This window comes from Tenrec ecaudatus, chromosome 1 (genome assembly GCF_050624435.1).
Source record: "Tenrec ecaudatus isolate mTenEca1 chromosome 1, mTenEca1.hap1, whole genome shotgun sequence".
In the NCBI taxonomy this organism is placed as follows: domain Eukaryota; kingdom Metazoa; phylum Chordata; class Mammalia; order Afrosoricida; family Tenrecidae; genus Tenrec; species Tenrec ecaudatus.
Genome location: NC_134530.1, coordinates 260470467 through 260490112, shown reverse-complemented (window position 1 = coordinate 260490112; position 19646 = coordinate 260470467). Strand labels below are relative to the sequence as shown.

The window sequence follows — 19646 nt, the reverse complement described above, 5'->3', positions numbered from 1 at the left end:
GTGTTGGTGTTTCTGTATTAGAGATGAGCAGGGTAAGAGTGATGATGAGCTACAGGATGAAAGTAAAGAAGAAACCTGATAGGAATTTGGATTTAGTTTTGAGTCCTCTGTAGATATATTTTGAGTCCTCTATATTTTCGGCGGGGTGGTGGGGGACATATGTATCTTTTTGCTGAAAGCAGGATTACATTTTTAGGCAGCAATTTAAAAAAATTCATGAAAAGTTTTTAGTTATTCATAGCGATTTTAATATATTTAGCAAATATATTTTTGCTAAATGGTTGTGATGTTGATGGGGAAAACCTTAGTAACTTTAAATTCATTTAATCTTATATAGGATCTAATTCTTCTAAGTCCTATTTCTTATGATGTGGCTAACTAAACTCGCCCAATTTTTAAAAATGTGTTTTTATTTTAAAAAGAAATAACCATTATCATGCTTCCTGATTATGAAAGAAAAACAAACTGTTTTTAAAAAATAATCTTTTTCAGACAGTGGCACAGGATAATAATTTCAGAGTTTAAAAGCAAAACAATAACAATAAAATGTAATTCCTGGAATGCCACTTTTAATGTTTAGTTTATAACATTATTTCTTTACTAACATTTTGGCATTTGCTATTTTAATCAAGTCTTATTTTTGCTTCTCTCGAGTGTAACTTGGACAAATTAACTTAAATTTTTATGCTTGCAATCTCGACAGTATAATACAAATCAAAATGCTTTACAGGGATGGTACTTGCCAGTTCAGAAAAAAAGAATTAACGTTTTTCTTTTCTCGTTCATTAATTTTAGACATCTAGTTATTATTAATCCTCTGAAAGTACTTTTGAAATTTGCAATTATTTGCAACCCAACAAATAATTTTCCTTTATTGGTGTTCATAAACTTACTGTCATGATTTTGTAAAGGAGAATCAATAAATTATCATTTCTATGAGATAATTTATAGAAATGTGAATGAGAAAATAATACAAAAATGTTTTTTTGCTTCAATTCTCAATAAATACAATTTTACATTTCATTTTCAGTCTGAAGACCTGATAAACTGTCGACTAGTGGTCCCAAACTTTTCAAACCAAACTGCCTATCTGTACACTGAGAATGAGCTCTATGTGTCCTCTACAGGAAATGGGAGGTTTTCTCTTCCTCGGGAGAAAATCAGTTTTGGTTCACAAGGTAACGTAGCCATTCTAGAGAGCATGGTTAGTCAGCTCATTAGTTAATCTTAGGAGCTTTAATTATTTTTCCTTATGTGTTGCTTTTGCTAATATTGATACCTCCAAGTGTTTCTGAGACATTTAGTACCACACCTTCAGGAGGTGAAGTCACAACGCTATTTAAAAAACCGGAAAGAAGGCAGACGTCGGACAGGGCAGGATATGACAAGATAATAACTTATGCATTATCAGGGGCTCATGGCGGAGGGGGGGGGGGGGAGAGGACCTGATGCCAAGGGTTTAAGTGGAGAGCAAATGCTTTGAAAATGATGAGGGCAATGAATGTACAGATTTGCTTTACACAATTGATGTATGTATGGATTGTGATAAGAGTTGTATGAGCCTCTAATAAAATGATTTAAAAAAAAACTGAAAAGATAGTAGAATTGCCAACACTGTTGCATTTAGGACCAAATAATAGCAATATTTTCCCCAGGAGAAGTCAGGAAGGAAAGAGCTGATATTAAGTAAATACTAAATCTGAAGTAATAAGAGTGATTTATTCTGAGTTGATGTTCTTTAAATATCATTAGTTCAGACTCCTGGAAAAAAAGAATCCCAAGTCTGGGCTCATCATTCAGGGGAACTGGACTGGGCACAGACAGGAGTTGGGCTAGGGTGGGATTGGTCAACAGGTTTTCCAGTCCTTGACTCTGTATAAGTGTGAAATATTAAGATTAAGCTTATATATGTTTTATTGGTTGATCTAGTAAAGTAAGATCACAGAGCAAGTAGGCTCCATGAGACTGAAAAGCTCTCAGTTTGAATTTTGGAAATGGAATAATTTTTATTTGGGGCTCTAATGTATTTTTAGATGTATTGTCATTACTAGGATACACTGATCTTTTACAAACCGAGTTTTTGTTGTTTTTCAAACTAAGGGACACATAAAACCTGCTTCTTCAAATAACAGGTTCTTCCCAACCACCCCCCCGACCCCCCCCCCACACACACACATTTCACTGTGGATTAGGTGGCAGCTTATGTAATCAGATCATTGGTTTGGCACTCAACAACTCAAACTTATCAAGCCCTCAGTGACTTGCCTGTTCCCTCCCTCCACCCCTTCTTTCCTTCCACGTCTTCCTCAGGTAGTACTTCCTCTTCCCTTTCCCTGTTTACCCTCTAGTCTGTTTCTCCCCCTTCCCTGCCCTCTTCTCCCCTCCCCGGCAACCATCAACATCTTTCTTTCAACATGGAAACCTTTTCTTGATTTAAAAAAAACAATAATAGTGGTATCATACAAGATTTGTCCTTTTGTGCTTGATTAGCTGTATATAGTTTAACGTCCTCCAAGTTCATCCATGCCATGAAGTAACATGTTCGGGACTTTTAATTTGGGGATTAAAAAGCTGAGGTCAGAGAGGAATATTATTATGAAGGAAAGAAAATTTTCTTAAAATAAATATATCCAAGTTGACCTGCCCTTTGGAAATATTTAATTACATCTTTTTCTTATTTTAAAGCAGATAGTGTTTTAGGAGCTGGCTCCTGTGGTGGTGTCCCCATTATTTTTACCAGGACCAATGGATTGATGTCTGTTATGTTGAGGGAAAACGTGTCCGTATTAGCAGAAGATATTGAAGATTCCCTAGCATCTTCAATTACTAGACCAAGCAATGAGGTAAAGTGGTTCTGTAAGATTTAAAATTTTTATTTGTATCATAATATTTCACACACGTTTCTAAAAGTCAATCCATTTTTATACATTTATGATAAAAAGACTAGATCTTTTCTCTCTCTTAGCATTGTTTTCCTTTTCCTGCAGAGGGAGCTACTTTATAGTCTTTAAGTGGTTGTTTTTTTTTTAGCATTTTTTCTTTGATATTTCTAAGTAATGTGCATACATATCTGTCTCTTAATTCACCCGTTTCAGAGATTTGACTTCCTATTCTGGAAGATAAAGACGTTTTTGTAACTTATATTCCTCCTCCTGCTTCATCAGCCCAACAGAAACTCTTTTTTAGTTTGTTTATTTTTAATGTGATGATTGCTTATGGTTTGCGAAGGCAAAAATGTACTGATTATGTTTTCTTTATTGTGCACCTTTGTTTTGCTCTTGGAGTTAGTTGACGCATTTTACATTTAGTTCTTTTCTTTACTGTAGAATCTAGCTCTTCCCACTGTCTTGGACAGATCTGTAAAACGCCTCATAGGATCATTTCCCTGTAGTCTCATCTCTCAGGAAACGTTACAGCTGCATGGCTGTCACCTGGAACTTCCTTTTTCTGTCAACCGCCAACTCATCAGCACTTGTCCCTGCTCCACATACCACATTTGTCCTCTCTGGCATTTACCACTCCTGGTTTCTGTTCTCATATATGTTGTTTAGGCTATTAGAGGCTGTGTTTCTGTTTCATATTGTTTTGGGGTGATTTGGAAGGAATAGTGGAATAATTGAGACTTTAAATATCCCATCCATAAAATTTTTTTTCCATAAAATTTTCAAAAATGTTCTATTGTGACAAAATATATGTAAGAGCGCATTTACCATTGTAACTATCATATAATTCAGTGACATCACATTCACCACCTTGTGCTATCACAACTGTTCATTTTCAAACATTTTATATCACCCCAAACCGAAACATCCATAAGCTTTTTATTAAATATTAATAAGGTACTCAAAATAGTACTGCTCAAGATGATTCACATTTATATGCTCTATGAATTATATAAATTAATTCTATAATCCAAAATTAGTGATTTGGTACAGTTTTAAGAGAAAAGATATTTTGATTCATAGATTATTGTACCATTATGACATGTTCTGAAGATATTTTTTGAGTTCCATTTCCTTGAAGTTTTTTATTCTTTGCTTAATTTAGAATTTGCAATCAACCATTATACTTAGTGATACATATTATAATTAGTTGTATAATAACAAAATATTTTACTGGTTATGCTGAAATCTCCAAATAATTTTACTCTCAATATAGTTCTTGAACTATGTGTACCTTTTTGTAGGCTGAGCATTTGGTGCTATTTGTCGTATTTCAATGAGTATATATATAGTCATTCATATAGACAATGTTGTTAAACAGTGTATATGTGTGTTCTTGACTTAGGTTATGTCTAGTTTTTAGTACAACACCTTAACCTTTAAACTATAATGTATTGTTTTACAGAATATGGTCTTTGAGACCACTATAAAAAATGAAATCATAGCTCAGGAAGATAAAACGAAGTTGCTGAAAGCTGCTTTTCTACAATACTGCAGGTATTACATGTTTTGAGAGTTCTGGGGGTTATTTTGTTAACTTGAGAACATGTTTTACTGATCTCCACCACTCCTCAGTTCCTGCCATGGTTAAATTCCAAATACCATATCATTGTGACATGGAGAAATGGAGGACGACTACATGATCACCCACCTGTTGAATTACATGGTTACCTAACTACCAGACCCCTGAGAATTGTGGTCTACCCAAATTGGCAAATAACCTCTACCAGTACAGTCATGGTTATGCTTACTTCGCATCTTGCTCTTCTTACTGCCAGCTGTTAGTGTGCAGAGCGGTAGGTGGATTGTTTGCTGTTGTCATAAATGCAAAGTATCGGGTAGTAGGACACTTGGCAGGTGTGCTACTGCTAAGTGTTAAAAGAGGGTAGGAAAAATTGTCAAGAAGAGAATGTTATTTTTGGCTTTATTACATTAGCAAACAAATTATTCCAAACGTACTAGCCACTGGAGGTTCCAAGTAGGAATGTGGGCGGCGGGTGTTGGATGATCTAGCATGCCCTCCCTACTCGATTGAAAAGAGTAGTCAGTAAAAAGTGCGAAAGAAGGCAGTAGTGCGGAAAAGTCATGTGTGATATTAAGGAGAGTACTTGTGCTCTCTTAAACTGTTAGAATAAATCACCACAAGATATATTTACTATATTTTAGTATTCTGGCAGCTTGACTGGGGGTCGGGCTCAGCTGCCCAACTGGCTGCACTTGCCTGGTCAGCCATCTCTGTTTCGTGTGATTCTTAGCGTCTAGCAGGCTCCCTGTGCTTGTGTGCATATTACTGGACTCCTGGGGTGGCGGGAGCAAGCCTCATTGCATACCACTTTTCAGTTCTCTCGGTGGGTAATGTCTGCTAATAGCTAGTTGGCCAAAACAAGTCCTAGGGGCATGCTTCCTGACCAGTTTTCTAATCAGTCTGTCACACTTAATGACTTCATATCTCTTCTGTGTTTTAGGACCAATTCAACAATATCAGTTTCAGCTGTGTGCTTTATATATGTCACATATAATTTCAGTTTAACGTGTGTGTTTTATGTGTCATGCACCCTGCTATGTCATTTGTCAAACTCGGCTCCTTCCACGTTTGTGTTTGAACGCCAAAAAGTTAGGAAACTGAGCATTTTTTCCCCATAAGAAATAATGGAAGACCAAATCATTGTTCTGAGACCCAAATATTGCACTTACAAATTCGTTTTTGTGACTTTAAATCAGGTGGCTTTTAGCCGTCTCCCATATCCCTCTCTTGGATACGCTATCGCCATCAAATTGTTTCTGCTTACCCAAAGTAACAGTAGCTTTTCAACCTCCGTGATGGTCTAGGTTGTTTTGTGAACGATGTCACACCTTTCACTATATTAGCCACTCATCACCTTTTCCCAAATTTTAGCATTGGTATTGCCCACTTAATCAAGTTGTGTTCAGCTGCCAAATCAAACAAGCAGCAGCCCGATTAAGATTTCGCAACGATTTATTTCTTTAACTGTTGTGGTCCTACAGTTCTCACTAACTTTCTTTGGAGCCATGGGCACGGTATCTTACTCAAGTAAAGCTAGCTCCAAAACAAGCACAATGACACCTGTTTTAACACACACAGACACTACATGGTGTCTGAACACGGGTGGTGCTTAGACTGAAGCAACACTCCTTTGTGTCCTTGGCAGTACTCACACTCGGCCTGTACAGGGTTTTTCATGTTGGATGTTTGGTTTGCAGAGATTATGATACTTTTTTTAAATATATGATAAGTTGAGGTTTGAATGAACTCAGGAAAACTCATGTAGTCTTTGCTATCTGTCCCTAATTTGCTGTGTGAGGCTTTGGACAGATGACTTGAAATCTGTGATTCTGCTTCTTCATTTACAGGTATGGAATAGGGGCAAGAATCTATTGGTTGACCTAGCAGGTCTTTTGTTTCCGAGTTGAGTGGCTCTCTTTCCTCCTGCCCCACTTTCTCTTGGTTTTTTACTTCCATAATTCTACTTATAATGATATCTAAATTTAATGGAAGTGCGTACTGGCTAACACAAAAGAGATCATGATGAATTAGACTGTAAAGTGCTTTCCCAGCATAATGGTTCATTAAGTTTAGATTCTATTCCACAAGGGGGCAGCATTCGATAACATTTAACACCTCTTACCCATGGTCATTCATGACAGCTTCATCTGATTTTGTGGTTGTACGGTCTCCTGTGTTTCTCTAGTCCGCTCTGTTGCAGGTTGCCGTGGTTCATCCAGGGCTGGTATAACAAGTTGGACGAGTAGGTAGCCGTAACAAGCATACCTCTTGAAGTCCAAATCCAGGGTGCGTACTGTAGGAGAAGGCTGTTTTTCTCTCTTGACTTTGCTGGGAACTCTTTGTCTCCTTTACTATCTGTGGGTCCATCCTTCATCGGAGACCTCCACATGGCTTGGCATCAATCTTTGGAGTCTGGAAGGTTCTCGCTGGAGTGACCCTGAGTTGAAAGGTTGTGCTCTTCTTTCTGGATGGTACTCAGGTCCCTCTTTCTCTGTTTACATCTCTCCTTTGATCTGTTGCAGGATAAAAGATAATGCAGGCCCCAATATAAAGAAACTAACGTAGACATCAAATGAGAACTGAGACCTGAGTAAGGATGTTGTGTCTTAACCTAATTCCTGTATAACTGATTGGCGAATTGCATCCGATCTAGTACCAAGATTATTACATCATTGCAAAACTGCCAAATTACATCATTTCATAACTGCCAGACCACTGAGAATCATGGTCGACAATATTTTGTGGGGCACAATTCAATCCATGCTATACATTCTACCAAAAAGTAATTTCAACACTTTTCTCCTCCAACTTGGTGTAGTATTTATGTTTTGGGCTGCAAACTGCAAAGTCAGTAGTTCAAAGTCATCAGCTTCTGGGCGGGGAGTGGGGGGGAGAAAGGTCAGGCTTTTTACTCCTGTAAAGAATCATACTCCCAAAAACCCAAGGGTGGTTCTACCCTGCCCTATAATGTGGCTATGAGTCAGCATCGACTCAATGGCAGTGACTATGGTTTTGACTTACCAGGAAGAAGGAGTCTCCTGAATGGCAGAGATAACCAAAGCCATCAGATACGCACTCTCTAGAATTACTGCCATAAGGAGCCCTGGTGGTGTAGTGGTTGCACATTTGGTCTGCTAACCACAAGGTTAGCAGTTTGAAACCTCCAGCCACACTGCGGGAGAAAGATGGACTTTCTACTCCTGCAAACAGTATGGTATCGAAAACTCACAGGGGCAGTTCTACCCTGTCTTAGAGGGGTGATGTGAGTCGATATCGACTTGATGCCAGTGAGTTTTGTTTTGGTTTATGTTTACTACCTACTAGCTTGTTTGCATTACAGCTACTCTGCCTTACTCTTAATAATGAGAAGAAGGTGACTGACCAACTATAAAGCTTAACATTCACATCATTCAGGAAGTTTTCCTGGCCTCATTGACTTGTTTATTTCCCTCCCGTGGCCTTGGTAGCTGTCTACATCTTCTGTCGTATTTGCCCTGAATGCGGAGTGGTTTGTTTGCCTATCTGACTCCTTCATTTCGCTTTGTCATTCTATTACATCCCTAGGACTGCATATTTAAATACTATAATATATGTTGATTTAATACATAATCATTTCTACTCTTTAATAAATTTTATTAAAAATTATCATGTATATATATTTTAGATTCATACTTTTGTTTATTCCAAGTTCCAATCATTGGCAGATTTTTGCAGCTGCCACTACAGTGGATTCTTTTTTTTTTTAACATTTTATTAGGGGCTCATACAACTCCTATCACAATCCATACATACACATATATCAATCGTGTAAAGCACATCTGTACATTCTTTGCCCTAATTATTTTCAAAGCATTTGCTCTCCACTTAAGCCCTCTGCATCAGGTCCTCTTCCCCCCCCCCCCCAAAATTATTAACTTTAGGCTAAAATCTATAAATGGGAATTTAACTTCAATATTGTTTTCTCTTTTGCCTCCTTTAATACTTTCCTGTGGCAACTTTATTTCAGAAAAGATTTAGGTCATGCTCAAGTGATGGTTGATGAGCTGTTTTCCTCTCACCCGGATTTGCAATCCAACTCTGAGCTAGACAGAACTGTTACTCAGATCAGTATGGACCTGGTGGATGACTATCCAGCTTCTGATCCGCGTTGGGCTGAATCTGTCCCTGAGGGTAAGACATTTTTGATAAGAACATTTGAGAAGTAGGTTCTGGTTTTTAATAAAAGTATCTCTTAAGGCATTTTTAAATTTTCTCAAACAATTTAATACTAATTTGATATTTGAAAAAAGATTATAGAAAGTAAGTATAATTTTTTAAAGGTCTAGTGTGGATGTAGATAGTAAAATAAAAACTGAAGAAACACTAGCCAATCCAAATTGTTCTGAGGTAGACTAACATTGCTTAGCTTTCATGGCATTTATTTCTAAATGCAAATTGATGGTGTAATCATTTGACACCTTGGGCAATTTTGGCCTAACCACTGAATGTCAAAATGCAGAAATGACGGGTATGTCACGTCCTCCTGCCTCCCCCACATGGGCGCCCCTCTTGACTGCCTCTGAAGCATCAAGGGTCCTCTAGGAGGGCTCCCAAGTAATGGTGGTAAACTGTCTTAAACATATATTTTTCTCTTCCCATGAGAGATTTATGATGAAAACACCAGTTTTTACCTTTCTGTGATGATTTCTTGTTATTTCTCCAACTTATAACTGATGAATCCTTTCATGACTGAATTCTTTTTTGCTTTAAATTCTTTGTTGCTAAATATTTTTTAATTTACTGACAGATATACCAAAACTGAATGTCTTTTTTCTTTTAAAACACTTTTATTGGCACACAAATCCACGTATCAACTCAAGAGCTCACTCTCATCAAGAAGAGTTGTTCACTCATTACTGCAATCAGTTTTAGAATGGTTTCTTCTTGTTCTCATTGTTATTCGTTCCCTATTTCCCCCCCAAACTCTCCTGCCATTGCCTCAAAGAGCCATTAACCCAGTTTCCTATGTGCTCTGGACTCTGAATATGCATATGTACCATTTTAACTTTAGGGTAAATGTTAAAAATTTTATATTTGTATAGGTTTTCTTTAATTTTTAAAATAGCAATCATTATCATAAGACCATTATATTACATATTTAAGCTTTGTAATTGTGTTTTACTAGGGGCACCTGGCTTCAGCAATACATCACTAATTATTCTTTACCAGCTAGAAGACAAGATGAAAGCCCATTCTATCCTCATGGACTTTATTCACCAGGTAAGACACCTGATAGTGGAGCACAGAGACGGCCAGGACATTAGGGGGGGGGGGGGCACCTTCTCCCCAGTACAAGGGGAAGTCCCTCCTGTCTTACTCGGAAGTGTTTTGTTGGGTGGGTTATGAGGTTTCCATTTTCTGTGCTGATTTAAAAGTACATCATTCCAGGGCTCTGTGGAAGCTTATTATTCATTTACACTAGATACAAGATTAAAAGAAGAAAATAATTGTATTTCAGCAGAAATGTTTCAATTTTTTCCACTATATTATTTTGTGGTGTATTTGTTGATATTGTTGTCCATGAGACCAAGCCTTTTAAAAGCAGAATTTTTATTAGTATTTTCTGTGTGCTTGTATATAAAACACAGATTTTTCATAAGTTGACTTTGTTATTAAAAAAATAGTCAAGAAAGGGATTTAAAATTTTGCTGCACAATTAAATCAAATCCCCATTAAATATTCTATTATTTACACACTTTATATAATGAGTCTAAATTAGGAAGCTTTTGTTGGACACAATAGTTACATAAAAGCACACATTCTTGCTTTACCAATCAATAGTGATTTTAAAGTACATAGTCAAATTATTTTACTCATGATTTTTGTGGGGTTTTTTTCTTTTTTTAAATTAAGACCCTTCCATCTTGAGGCTCTAGTCAACTGACTCTAGTTAGTTGTCCAATAGATCTTTTTGTGTGGTGATGGAAATGTATCGTATTTGCTTTTCTCATTATAGTAGCCACTGAGTTGAATATGGTTAGTGAACACTTGAGCTAATTTTTAAAAACACAATTGTAATTCTGAGGTAGGGGATGGACTTTGAGCCTGTGCTCATACCCTCCCTCAATACAAGAACGCTTTGTTCTTACCAATCGGCAGTCTGAGATGTTCACCCTCCCGACACAATCGCTGAAGACAGCACAGCAGGTGCATAAGCAAATGTACTGAAGAGTGTGGATGGTGCCCGGCTATTAAAAGATATAGTGTCTAGAGTCTTAAAGGCTTGAAGTTACACAAGCTGCCATTCAGCAGTGAAAGCAACAAGCCCACATGGAAGAAGCCCACTGCCAGTGCGATCATTGGGAGTCATAGAAAATGGGTAATAGTCATCAGCACATAATCAACAAAAACATATTGTTGGAGCGGGGATCCAAAGCCCATCTGTAGACTGTGGAACAATCTCCCCTCGGAGGGTCCACAGGGAGGCGATGAGTCACCAGGGTACAGTAAAGCATCGATGAAACACACTCAATTCCTCTGGGTCCCTGAGACTTCCTCACCCCGCACTACTACGACCCCACTGCTGCTTCCCGGCTCAGATTAGACCAGAACATGCACAAATCTATCACAATCCATACATCAGTTGGATCAGGCATGTTTGTACATATGTTGCCCTCATTCTCTTCTAGACATTTACTTTCTTTGGAGCCTTCAGTAGCAGCTCCTTTTTTTCTCTCCCCCTCCTCCCACCCTCATAACACCCCCCCGATAGATTGTATGAGCCCCAATAAAATGATTTTTTAAAAATTTAAGACCAAAATGAAATATCATTTATACCTATAATGCAAGAATACATAAATGAATTCAAACAAAACAAAAAACCAATTTAAGTTAATTTACACTAAAGTGATCACTATGGCCATTCAAATGTGTATTAATACATGTAAAAATATACATGTAATGGTAGCTACCCTCTTGCATGTGGGTACTGCATTGGACAGTATAGAAATGCATCAGCTCGAGGGCAGGTGGAGCTGGGAATCCTGTCATTAAAATTGACAGCTGCTGTGTCTCTCATTCTGAAAGGTCTGGAATTCAGGGTCATTAAGGTGGCTTAGATAGAAGAGAGCAATTTGATCATTTTGATAACCGTCCAATAGGTAGAAGCAGCAGTGGTGACGAGAACACTGGCATGCCCATGATCTTGGCAGGAACTAAGACTTTCTTCTAGATGTGAACAGCCCTGGCTGATTGCTAGAAGCACCCTCTAGGAGAGACTTTGTATCCAGTGTACTTCTGGTGAAAATATGACGATTGTTTTGTACGTAACCGTTACTGCTTTCTGAGAAGATGTGTTTGTCTCTCTGCAAGGTTGGCTTGTTTGGAAGACTAGGCACATGTGCAGTCCGAGGAATGCCAATGGCCACTCGGCTCCTGCTGTGTGAGCATGCCGAAAAGCTGTCAGCTGCCATTGTTCTCAAGAACCACCACTCCAGGGTTTCTGAGCTGGTGAATGCCGCTATACTTATGGCTCTAAACAAGCGGGAGCGCGAGGTTCCTTCCAACCTCACTCCCGCAGATGTCTTCTTTAGAGAGGTAAGTCAAGCCCTCCTTGCCCTTCACGCAGCCGAGCCACTTGCACGTCACGCTTAAGCAGGGGAGAGATTGACAGCGAATTAAATGATCAGGTATCTTTCTGCCGTGTTAAATTCGAATTCATATTCTCTGCACAAATTCTCACGCAAAAATAAAAGAAGTACCACTCACACTTATCACCATCTCTGTAAATTTGAACATGCGAAGCTGACAGAGAAGTTGTCCGGTTTCCTTAGTGTGCTGAGTGTTTTCCTTTTGTGTTTCCAAGTCCACTCCTGACTGAGGCACTATCAGAAGACCCAGGGGCCAGAGCAGCTTCCTTACGGTTGGGTTGCCACCACTTGTGTCTATTCTCTTTGGGTTTCCAGTAACCGTTACCGCCGTTGGCCACATCAGGCCTTTAGAGTAACGCACCTTCCGGTGTTGGCCCTGTCTTCCCTTTTGTACGTAGTCCCTTTATTGAATTCTCAGATACTTCCTACGTGTGCCATGGCTTCATACTAGAACCCTGCCGATACAACTTACTTTTAAATTCAAATTTATTTTCAGGAGGAAAAAAAAAAGTCTACTCTGAGCCTTGGAGGGAGGAAAGATGCAGATGCTGACAGCTGGTGGTAACTAGACATTGTGGGAGCAGTAAGAGAGCTCCTTATGTTTACATAATGCTTCACAGCCCTGGGGGACAGGCTGGGCGAATTTTACTGTCGGCAAAATTCAGAGAATTCGGGGTCCTAATTGAGACAACAGATCTTGGTTCTCAGCCCAGTAATGAGCTCACCATCTCAGCCAGCTAGTAGGCTGTTGACAGAGTCCGTGGTCCTGAACTGAGCCAGTCTCTTTCCGCTTATGAGTATTGTTTGAAAGTACTGCTGTTCCTCTCCAGCGTTGTAAGGTTTGTGGGTGTGGTTTCACATTGGGGGAACCTCTGTTTGTTGCCTGAAAGTTTGATTCCATCCTCCTATCGTCCAGATTTAGTCTAACATCTGACATAACCATAGCAGTAGGTTTCTCTGGTAATGTGCTATGGACTAGAACCTAAAAGCAAGACCTCCAGTGAGGTCCAGGTCAGTTTTTTATTCCATAAATGTGTTTAGTCTGAAGAATCCTCTGTTTTCATACATTTCAGTTGATATTTTTGTTGTTTTCTTTTTAGAGAGTAAGGAAAATCTCTCTGGGTTTTGTTTTGCTTCTTGGTCAGATGCATGAAACCAGCAGTGGTGTAAGAAATATGCCAGGAATCTGGGTGACAGAAAGAAAACCTTTCACACCAACATTTATCTAAATGCATGGTGACATTTATTAGCCTGTACTTCTCTTGAGTGTAATGCTATAACCATAATAACTTAGAAAAGGGGAGGAGGAAGAAGGAAGGCATGAATATAGATGTGTGTGTGTGTATGTATACATCTTTAGGGGTACATATATATTTAAATAATCTTTGGTTCTACCTATCCTTGGAGATAGAATATATTCTCAAGGGAATTAAGACTTTAAGAGAAAAGTGGGTTAATCCAAACCAGTCCCCGATGGGCAGGCTATATAGGGAAGAGGATTTTGGTATGGCAGCTCTGATCGAAAGTACTAGACTATGTTTGCACGTGTGTTATTCACCTTGCGTACTCTCCAGTCTGTGGGAAATAGACCAGTATTTTCTGGGCTCCTGTAAAGCAGAGATGACCACGTACAGAACTGCTTATGTTGGCACAGCATACTCATATAAGTAATATTTAAAATAAAAGTACTATGTATATAATTTACATGATGAAGGTATTTTGCACGTGGTCTTGGAATTTCATTTGCTTTTATATTATTTGCTCCTTTTATATAACATACTTTTAATACATATGTTTTAGTAGTATCAAATGGTTTTACATTTAATTTTACAAGTTAGATGTGAATATGTGAAGGGAAAGGAAGATTTTTATGCTTGTGCTGATGATGGTTGCTTTAGGCTAACACCAGACACCCAGAAGGAAGAACAGTTTTAACAGAAGAGAGTGATTTAGTGTGGGTTGTATTTTGTAAGTGTATATCTTATTTTTCCTATGTAACACACACAGGATACTAACGTGTAGGGGATGTGGTTTGCACAGAACTATGTAACGTGTGTGTGATTTGCGTGGACCAGGCAGTGGGTCTTGTGGCATTGCTAGTTTATAAATCCCTCCAGGACAGCATTTAGATTTATTTCATTTTATTTTTGAGTTCTCGATGCTGTGCAAACTATAAGTAGTAAATATCCATTCACTTAATAGGATACATATTTACTTGAATATATGTGACTTAAAAGTTAATACATTAAAAAAGAAGTTAATACATTAACGTGTGGAGACTGTTCTCAGGAAGGTTACTGCAAAAGGCAAGCCAGACCTTAAATGAATAACTAGACTGTAGAGTATGATACAGATCTTAGATAGGTACAGAAGAAATATTACAGCTCGTCCCTGAAGTACAGATTATTTCTAAGACTCAGAGTAGGCACAGTGAGCTGTCACTGCAGACTGAAACAGGAAAGAGCAACTTGAATGCTTTCGGAGAGTTTTGCATCATGGGCTAGGTGGAAACTATTGAAAGATAAGTTTGCTATTTTCTTAATATCCTAAAACATTTTTATTGTGGCTAAAAATAGGATAACTGTGAAGATAGAAATTAGCCAATTCGCTAGTTAGAACCATTATCTTACATTGTATCATATTTTAAAATGAAGTCATTTGTAACCTAGTATAATTTATAGGTTGTGGTGAGCATTCCTAGCTATAATAAACAAATACTTCAGTTACTTGGTATTTAAGTTTAAAACAAAAAAACTACTTGGTAACTATCCAGAATTTTACCTATTTATAAGGGTTATGTAGACATTCATATAGGAAATTCTAACTATTCTTGTTTTTTAAATATGCTTTCTCCATAAGTTAGTAAATGTTTATCTATATAATCCGCTGAAGATGTGCTACACTGTATACACTCGAGTATAAGCCAATCTGAATATCAGCCGAGGCACCTAATTCTACCACAAAAACTGCATTAAAATGTGCTGCAAACTCGGCTTTTCCACGAGTATCTGCGGTAACACTAAGATCCAGTGAATTCAGTTGTAGGTAGTTGCAGTTACCTGTGACACAAACGTTTGTAGTAAGTGGGCGATCTCTATACTCCTCCCTCAGGTGTCCCAGGTAGATGCCATTTGTGAATGTCTGCTGGAGCATGAGGAACAAGTCTTGAAGGAGACGTCACTGGAATCTGTTGAATGGGCTGAGGTGGTGATCAATGTGAATAATATCCTGAAGGTACAAAAATATAGTGTGATTTCAGAAAGGCAAAGCCTGGAGTGTGTGTAAAAGACAAAGGAAACCGCATTCCTATTCTGTACCCCCAGTAAAGCACAAGGTTTTACCATTCATTCACCTAAGAAGTTAGAAATACATCAGACATTTCATCAAGCACTTAAATGGTTTCAGTGTTTGCCTTATGCATAAATGACTGTCCATAATCCTAAGTTTCTATGTGGTAAAAGAAACCTTTTATTTGGAGAGGAATGTTAATATTACCATAAGTGCCTAAATAGTCTATATTTTCATGATTTAAAAGCTTGCTGTGCATACTATTGGTTTGGTGAGTAGTATGAGTAATGTTGTTGGGTACCATCTAGCTGGTTCGGACTCCGTAGGCTAGAGTAGACACGGGGTTTTCTTGACTACAGTCCCAGATGTTTTCCCGCAGAGCTGCGGGGTGGGTACACCATCCGCATTTCCACTCGTCGCCCAGTGCTTCCCTGTTGCACTTTTGGAACCCTGATGGGTTCCCCAACTCATAGAAGCTTCCCACAACTGAAATGAAGTTATTAGCAAAACAGATTTTAAATACAGAAAGAACTTGAAAGGAATCTTGCAGACCTCTGCTGAGCATTTTCCTATATGAACAGACTTTGCTGTTTCAAATTGTCTTCAGAAATGTGGTCCATCCCTTCTAAGTGTGATAACAGTTTAAAACGTTCCCCTCAAGGATATGCTGCAGGCTGCTAGTCACTATCGTCACAATAGAAGCTCCCTGTATAAAAGATTAGAAGACCCTCTGGAAAAAGAGCCGGAGCATGTTCCATGGACAGGTGAGCTGGCCAGCCTTGAACTCATAGATACTGATTTATTTACAATTACATTAAACAGGTTTCTAAGAATTCATCATTTTTAGACACTTGTATTACTCATTTATTGAACGTTTCTAAATGAGATGAGAAATAACATGTGGCGGGGGAGCGGGGAGAGAGGGGGAAAATGAGTAACTGATGCCAGGGGCTGACGTGGAGAGCAAATGTTTTGAGAATGATGAGGGCAATGAACGTACAAATGTCCTTTACACTATTGATGTATGTATGGATTGTGATAAGAGTTGTATGAACCCCTAATAAAATGATTTTAAAGAAAGAAAAATAACATGTGCCATCTCCAAAAAGAGAACTCTTGTCAAAATTACTTTATTCCCTTGTAATCCTGTATAGATCTCTATATTTATTTGATGTGTACTCAGTGTGCACCTATTAGGTGCAAACAATTATGCATAAAAGTAGATTCTTACCCCGAAGATAGTGACTATCTTTTATGTTGATTTAATACATGGAAATGGATATAGAGTAATGTGAAAGAAAATTAGAAGGAAGAAAGATTGAGAATACCTGGGAATTAGCATCTTCATAGAGAAAATCAGGTGTGAGCAGGACATAAGTCAATTTAACACCTATTTGACTTATTTTTCAAGCAGTGCTGAAGTGGCATCATTTTTAGGTACTCTTTCCTCAAGCCATTTCGACCGTTAATTTCCTTTGTGTGGTTTTACAGCAACAAGTGGGCCCAGTGGTATTCGAACAGCAATAGTACGCCAACATGGGATTGTCCTGAAGATGGTCTACCCTCAGGCAGACAGCAATCTCCGGAATATCCTCACAGAACAGCTGGTGGCACTAACGGATTGCTTCTTAGATGGTTATGCTGCTCAGCTCAAGTCTGTGGACAAATCCAAAGATCAAGAAAGATACAACACCCTGGAAATGGAGTATCTGCAGAAGAGATCAGATCTCATATCTCCTTTCCGTAAGTGCATGATGTTTACTTAGGTCTAGCTGAGAGTTGGAATCAACTAGACAGACGCTGGGTTGGTTTTTTGTTTTTGACAAGTCTTTGAGGAATTGGAATTGCACATGTCTGCTAACTGAGAGATTAAGAACTGGAGGTTGACCCAGAGGCACTGGGAAGAATGGTCTGGTGATTCACTACCAAAAAGCCAGTGTTGTACAATTGTACTCTGATGCACATAGGGTCGCCAACTGTGGGATCGACTGTAACAAGAACGAGTAGGCCTTTGAATTTACAGATGGATTAAGAAGTCAAATTGTTACCAAGGACTTAAGACAAAGTAAATATATACAACCTTTTGAGTTTGCTTAGGAAGCTCTGGTGGCGTAGTGGTTATGTGTTGGGCCACTAACCATAAGGTCAGCAGTTCAAAGCCACCAGCCACTCTGAGGGAGAAAGGCAGGGCTCTCTACTCCCATAAAGAGTTCCAGTCTCGGAAACTCACAGGGGCAGGTTCTACTCTGTCCTGTCGGGTCATTGTGGGTCAGCATCAACTCAGTGGCATCGAGAGAGTCCAGCTGTGTTCACGTACTCAGCCTTTGTTTGGGTCCATGTACCATGGCCCTTGTTTTAGATAGACCATCATAGAACATACTGAAGGTGATTTAAAAGTTAATAAACTAGCATGTGGAGACTGTCCCAAACCAGACCTATGTGAATAACTCGACTACAAATTGGAGTCTGGTGACACGTGCTGTTAGGGAGGCACAAGTAAAATACATGGTTCCATAAAGGACCAATTATGCTTAAGCTGAAGACTAGGCAAAGTAAGTCATTTTGCTACTACCTGAAGGAACTAGGTAGCACTTTGATATTGATAAAATAAGGAACCGAATATTTATCTTGAATGAGTTCGTGTGACTTACAAAACTAGTAAATTAAAAGGTTTCTATTCCCTTATTTACTTTTAATGTATAATATGAATAAAGACCCAGCTTTACCTGTTTTGCATTGCAGGGATCAGTTGTGGCTGACAGTATTTTTTTTTTTCACATCTGTTTTCATTTTCCTAGTTACGTTAGGCCAGCACCAGTGGGCGGCTTCGTTAGCAGAGAAATATTGTGACTTTGATATCTTGGTGCAAATGTGTGAGCAAACCAACAACCAAAGTAGACTGCAGCGTTACATGGCCCAGTTTGCTGATCAGGTAACAAACACTGAGCCTTTGGGTAACGAGTCCTGTGGAAGGGTCAGCATTTCAAACTGGGTTTGGGTTTGGACTTCTTAGTGCTGCTGTCATAGAAATACCATAAGTGGTAACACACACATTTATTATCTCGCAGTGAAATTCAGAGCACCAGCTGTAGGTAAAAGCTCTGTCACCCATGGGGAGGTCTGTCTTTTTTCTTTTCAGCTTCTGGTCTTGGGTTCCTTAGCCATCTTCACATAGCAGAGCAGCTCTCTTCCCCTTCTGTGCTGTCTCTGTGTCTCATCCCCACGTTTATATCTTAAAGGTAGTGGTTTAAGGTACACCCTACACCAATATGGTCACAGTAATAACAAAGACAGCCTTATTCCCAAATAGGATTATATCTATAAGTATCAAACAAACAAGCAAAAACTCTTTGCCACTGAGTCAACTCTGACTCATGGTATCCCTATAGAACAGAATAGAATTGGCCCTGTGATTTCTGAGACTGTATGGGAATAGAAAGCCTTTCTCGGCCTTTGAACTGAGGATAGCAGGCCAACACTTAACCTTCTATGCCACTAGGGCTCAAAGGTCGAAGAATTTAGAATTTAAAACACTTCATTCAATCTGTTACAAGAGCCTAATGCAATCTTTTTGTAGCTGAAACATTTTTTTAATTGGGGACTGTTACAGCTCTTATCCCAATCCATACATGTATCCATTTTATCAAACACACCTATCTGTACATATGTTATCATTTTCTTTTTATATCTATATGTAATTTTATTGGGGGCTCGTAGAACTCTTATCACAATCCATACATGGATCCATTTTGTCAAGCATGTTTGTACATTGGCTGCCATCATCTTTTTCAAAACATTTTCTTTCTACTTGAGCCCCTGGCATCAGCTTCTCATTTTTACCTTTTCCCTTCCCCATACTCCCTCGATAATTTGTAAGTTCTTTTTTTTTTTCCATGTCTTACACTGACTGATGTCTCATTTTACCCACTTCTCTGCTGCCCGTCCCCCTGGGATGGGGGCCATACGTCAATCATTGTGATCGGTTCTTCTTTATTACCCCCACCCCCACCCTTATCCTACTAGTATCGCTGTTCCCTTTATTGGCCTGAGGGGTTTTATCTTTTCTGGATTCCCTGTGTTGTGAACTCTTATCTGTACCAATAAACATGTTCTGGTCTGGCCAGATTTGTAAAATAGAAATGGGGTCATGGTAGTGGAGGGGAGGAAGCATTAAAGAACTAGAGGAAGGCTGTGTGTTTCTTTAGTGCTATACTGCACCCTGACTGGCTCTTCTCTTCCTTGTGACAAGAGGGGTCCAATTGA

General features: G+C 38.8%; 1 protein-coding gene across 2 annotated transcripts in view; it reads left to right on the top strand.

Annotated features, from left to right (window-relative positions):
* NUP133 (nucleoporin 133) overlaps positions 1-19646 on the top strand; it is a 66004-nt gene that overhangs the window by 20506 nt on the left and 25852 nt on the right. Inside the window, exons 10-19 of one of the 2 annotated variants that reach the window (XM_075531779.1) lie at positions 1031-1178; positions 2689-2843; positions 4348-4439; positions 8474-8637; positions 9632-9726; positions 11818-12042; positions 15207-15329; positions 16045-16147; positions 16875-17126; positions 18182-18315. In XM_075531779.1, the coding sequence (XP_075387894.1) occupies positions 1031-1178; positions 2689-2843; positions 4348-4439; positions 8474-8637; positions 9632-9726; positions 11818-12042; positions 15207-15329; positions 16045-16147; positions 16875-17126; positions 18182-18315 (1491 nt within the window). Of the gene's footprint in view, positions 1-1030; positions 1179-2685; positions 2844-4347; positions 4440-8473; positions 8638-9631; positions 9727-11817; positions 12043-15206; positions 15330-16044; positions 16148-16874; positions 17127-18181; positions 18316-19646 lie in introns of both variants that reach the window. The other variant, XM_075531772.1, reaches the window with a different exon arrangement.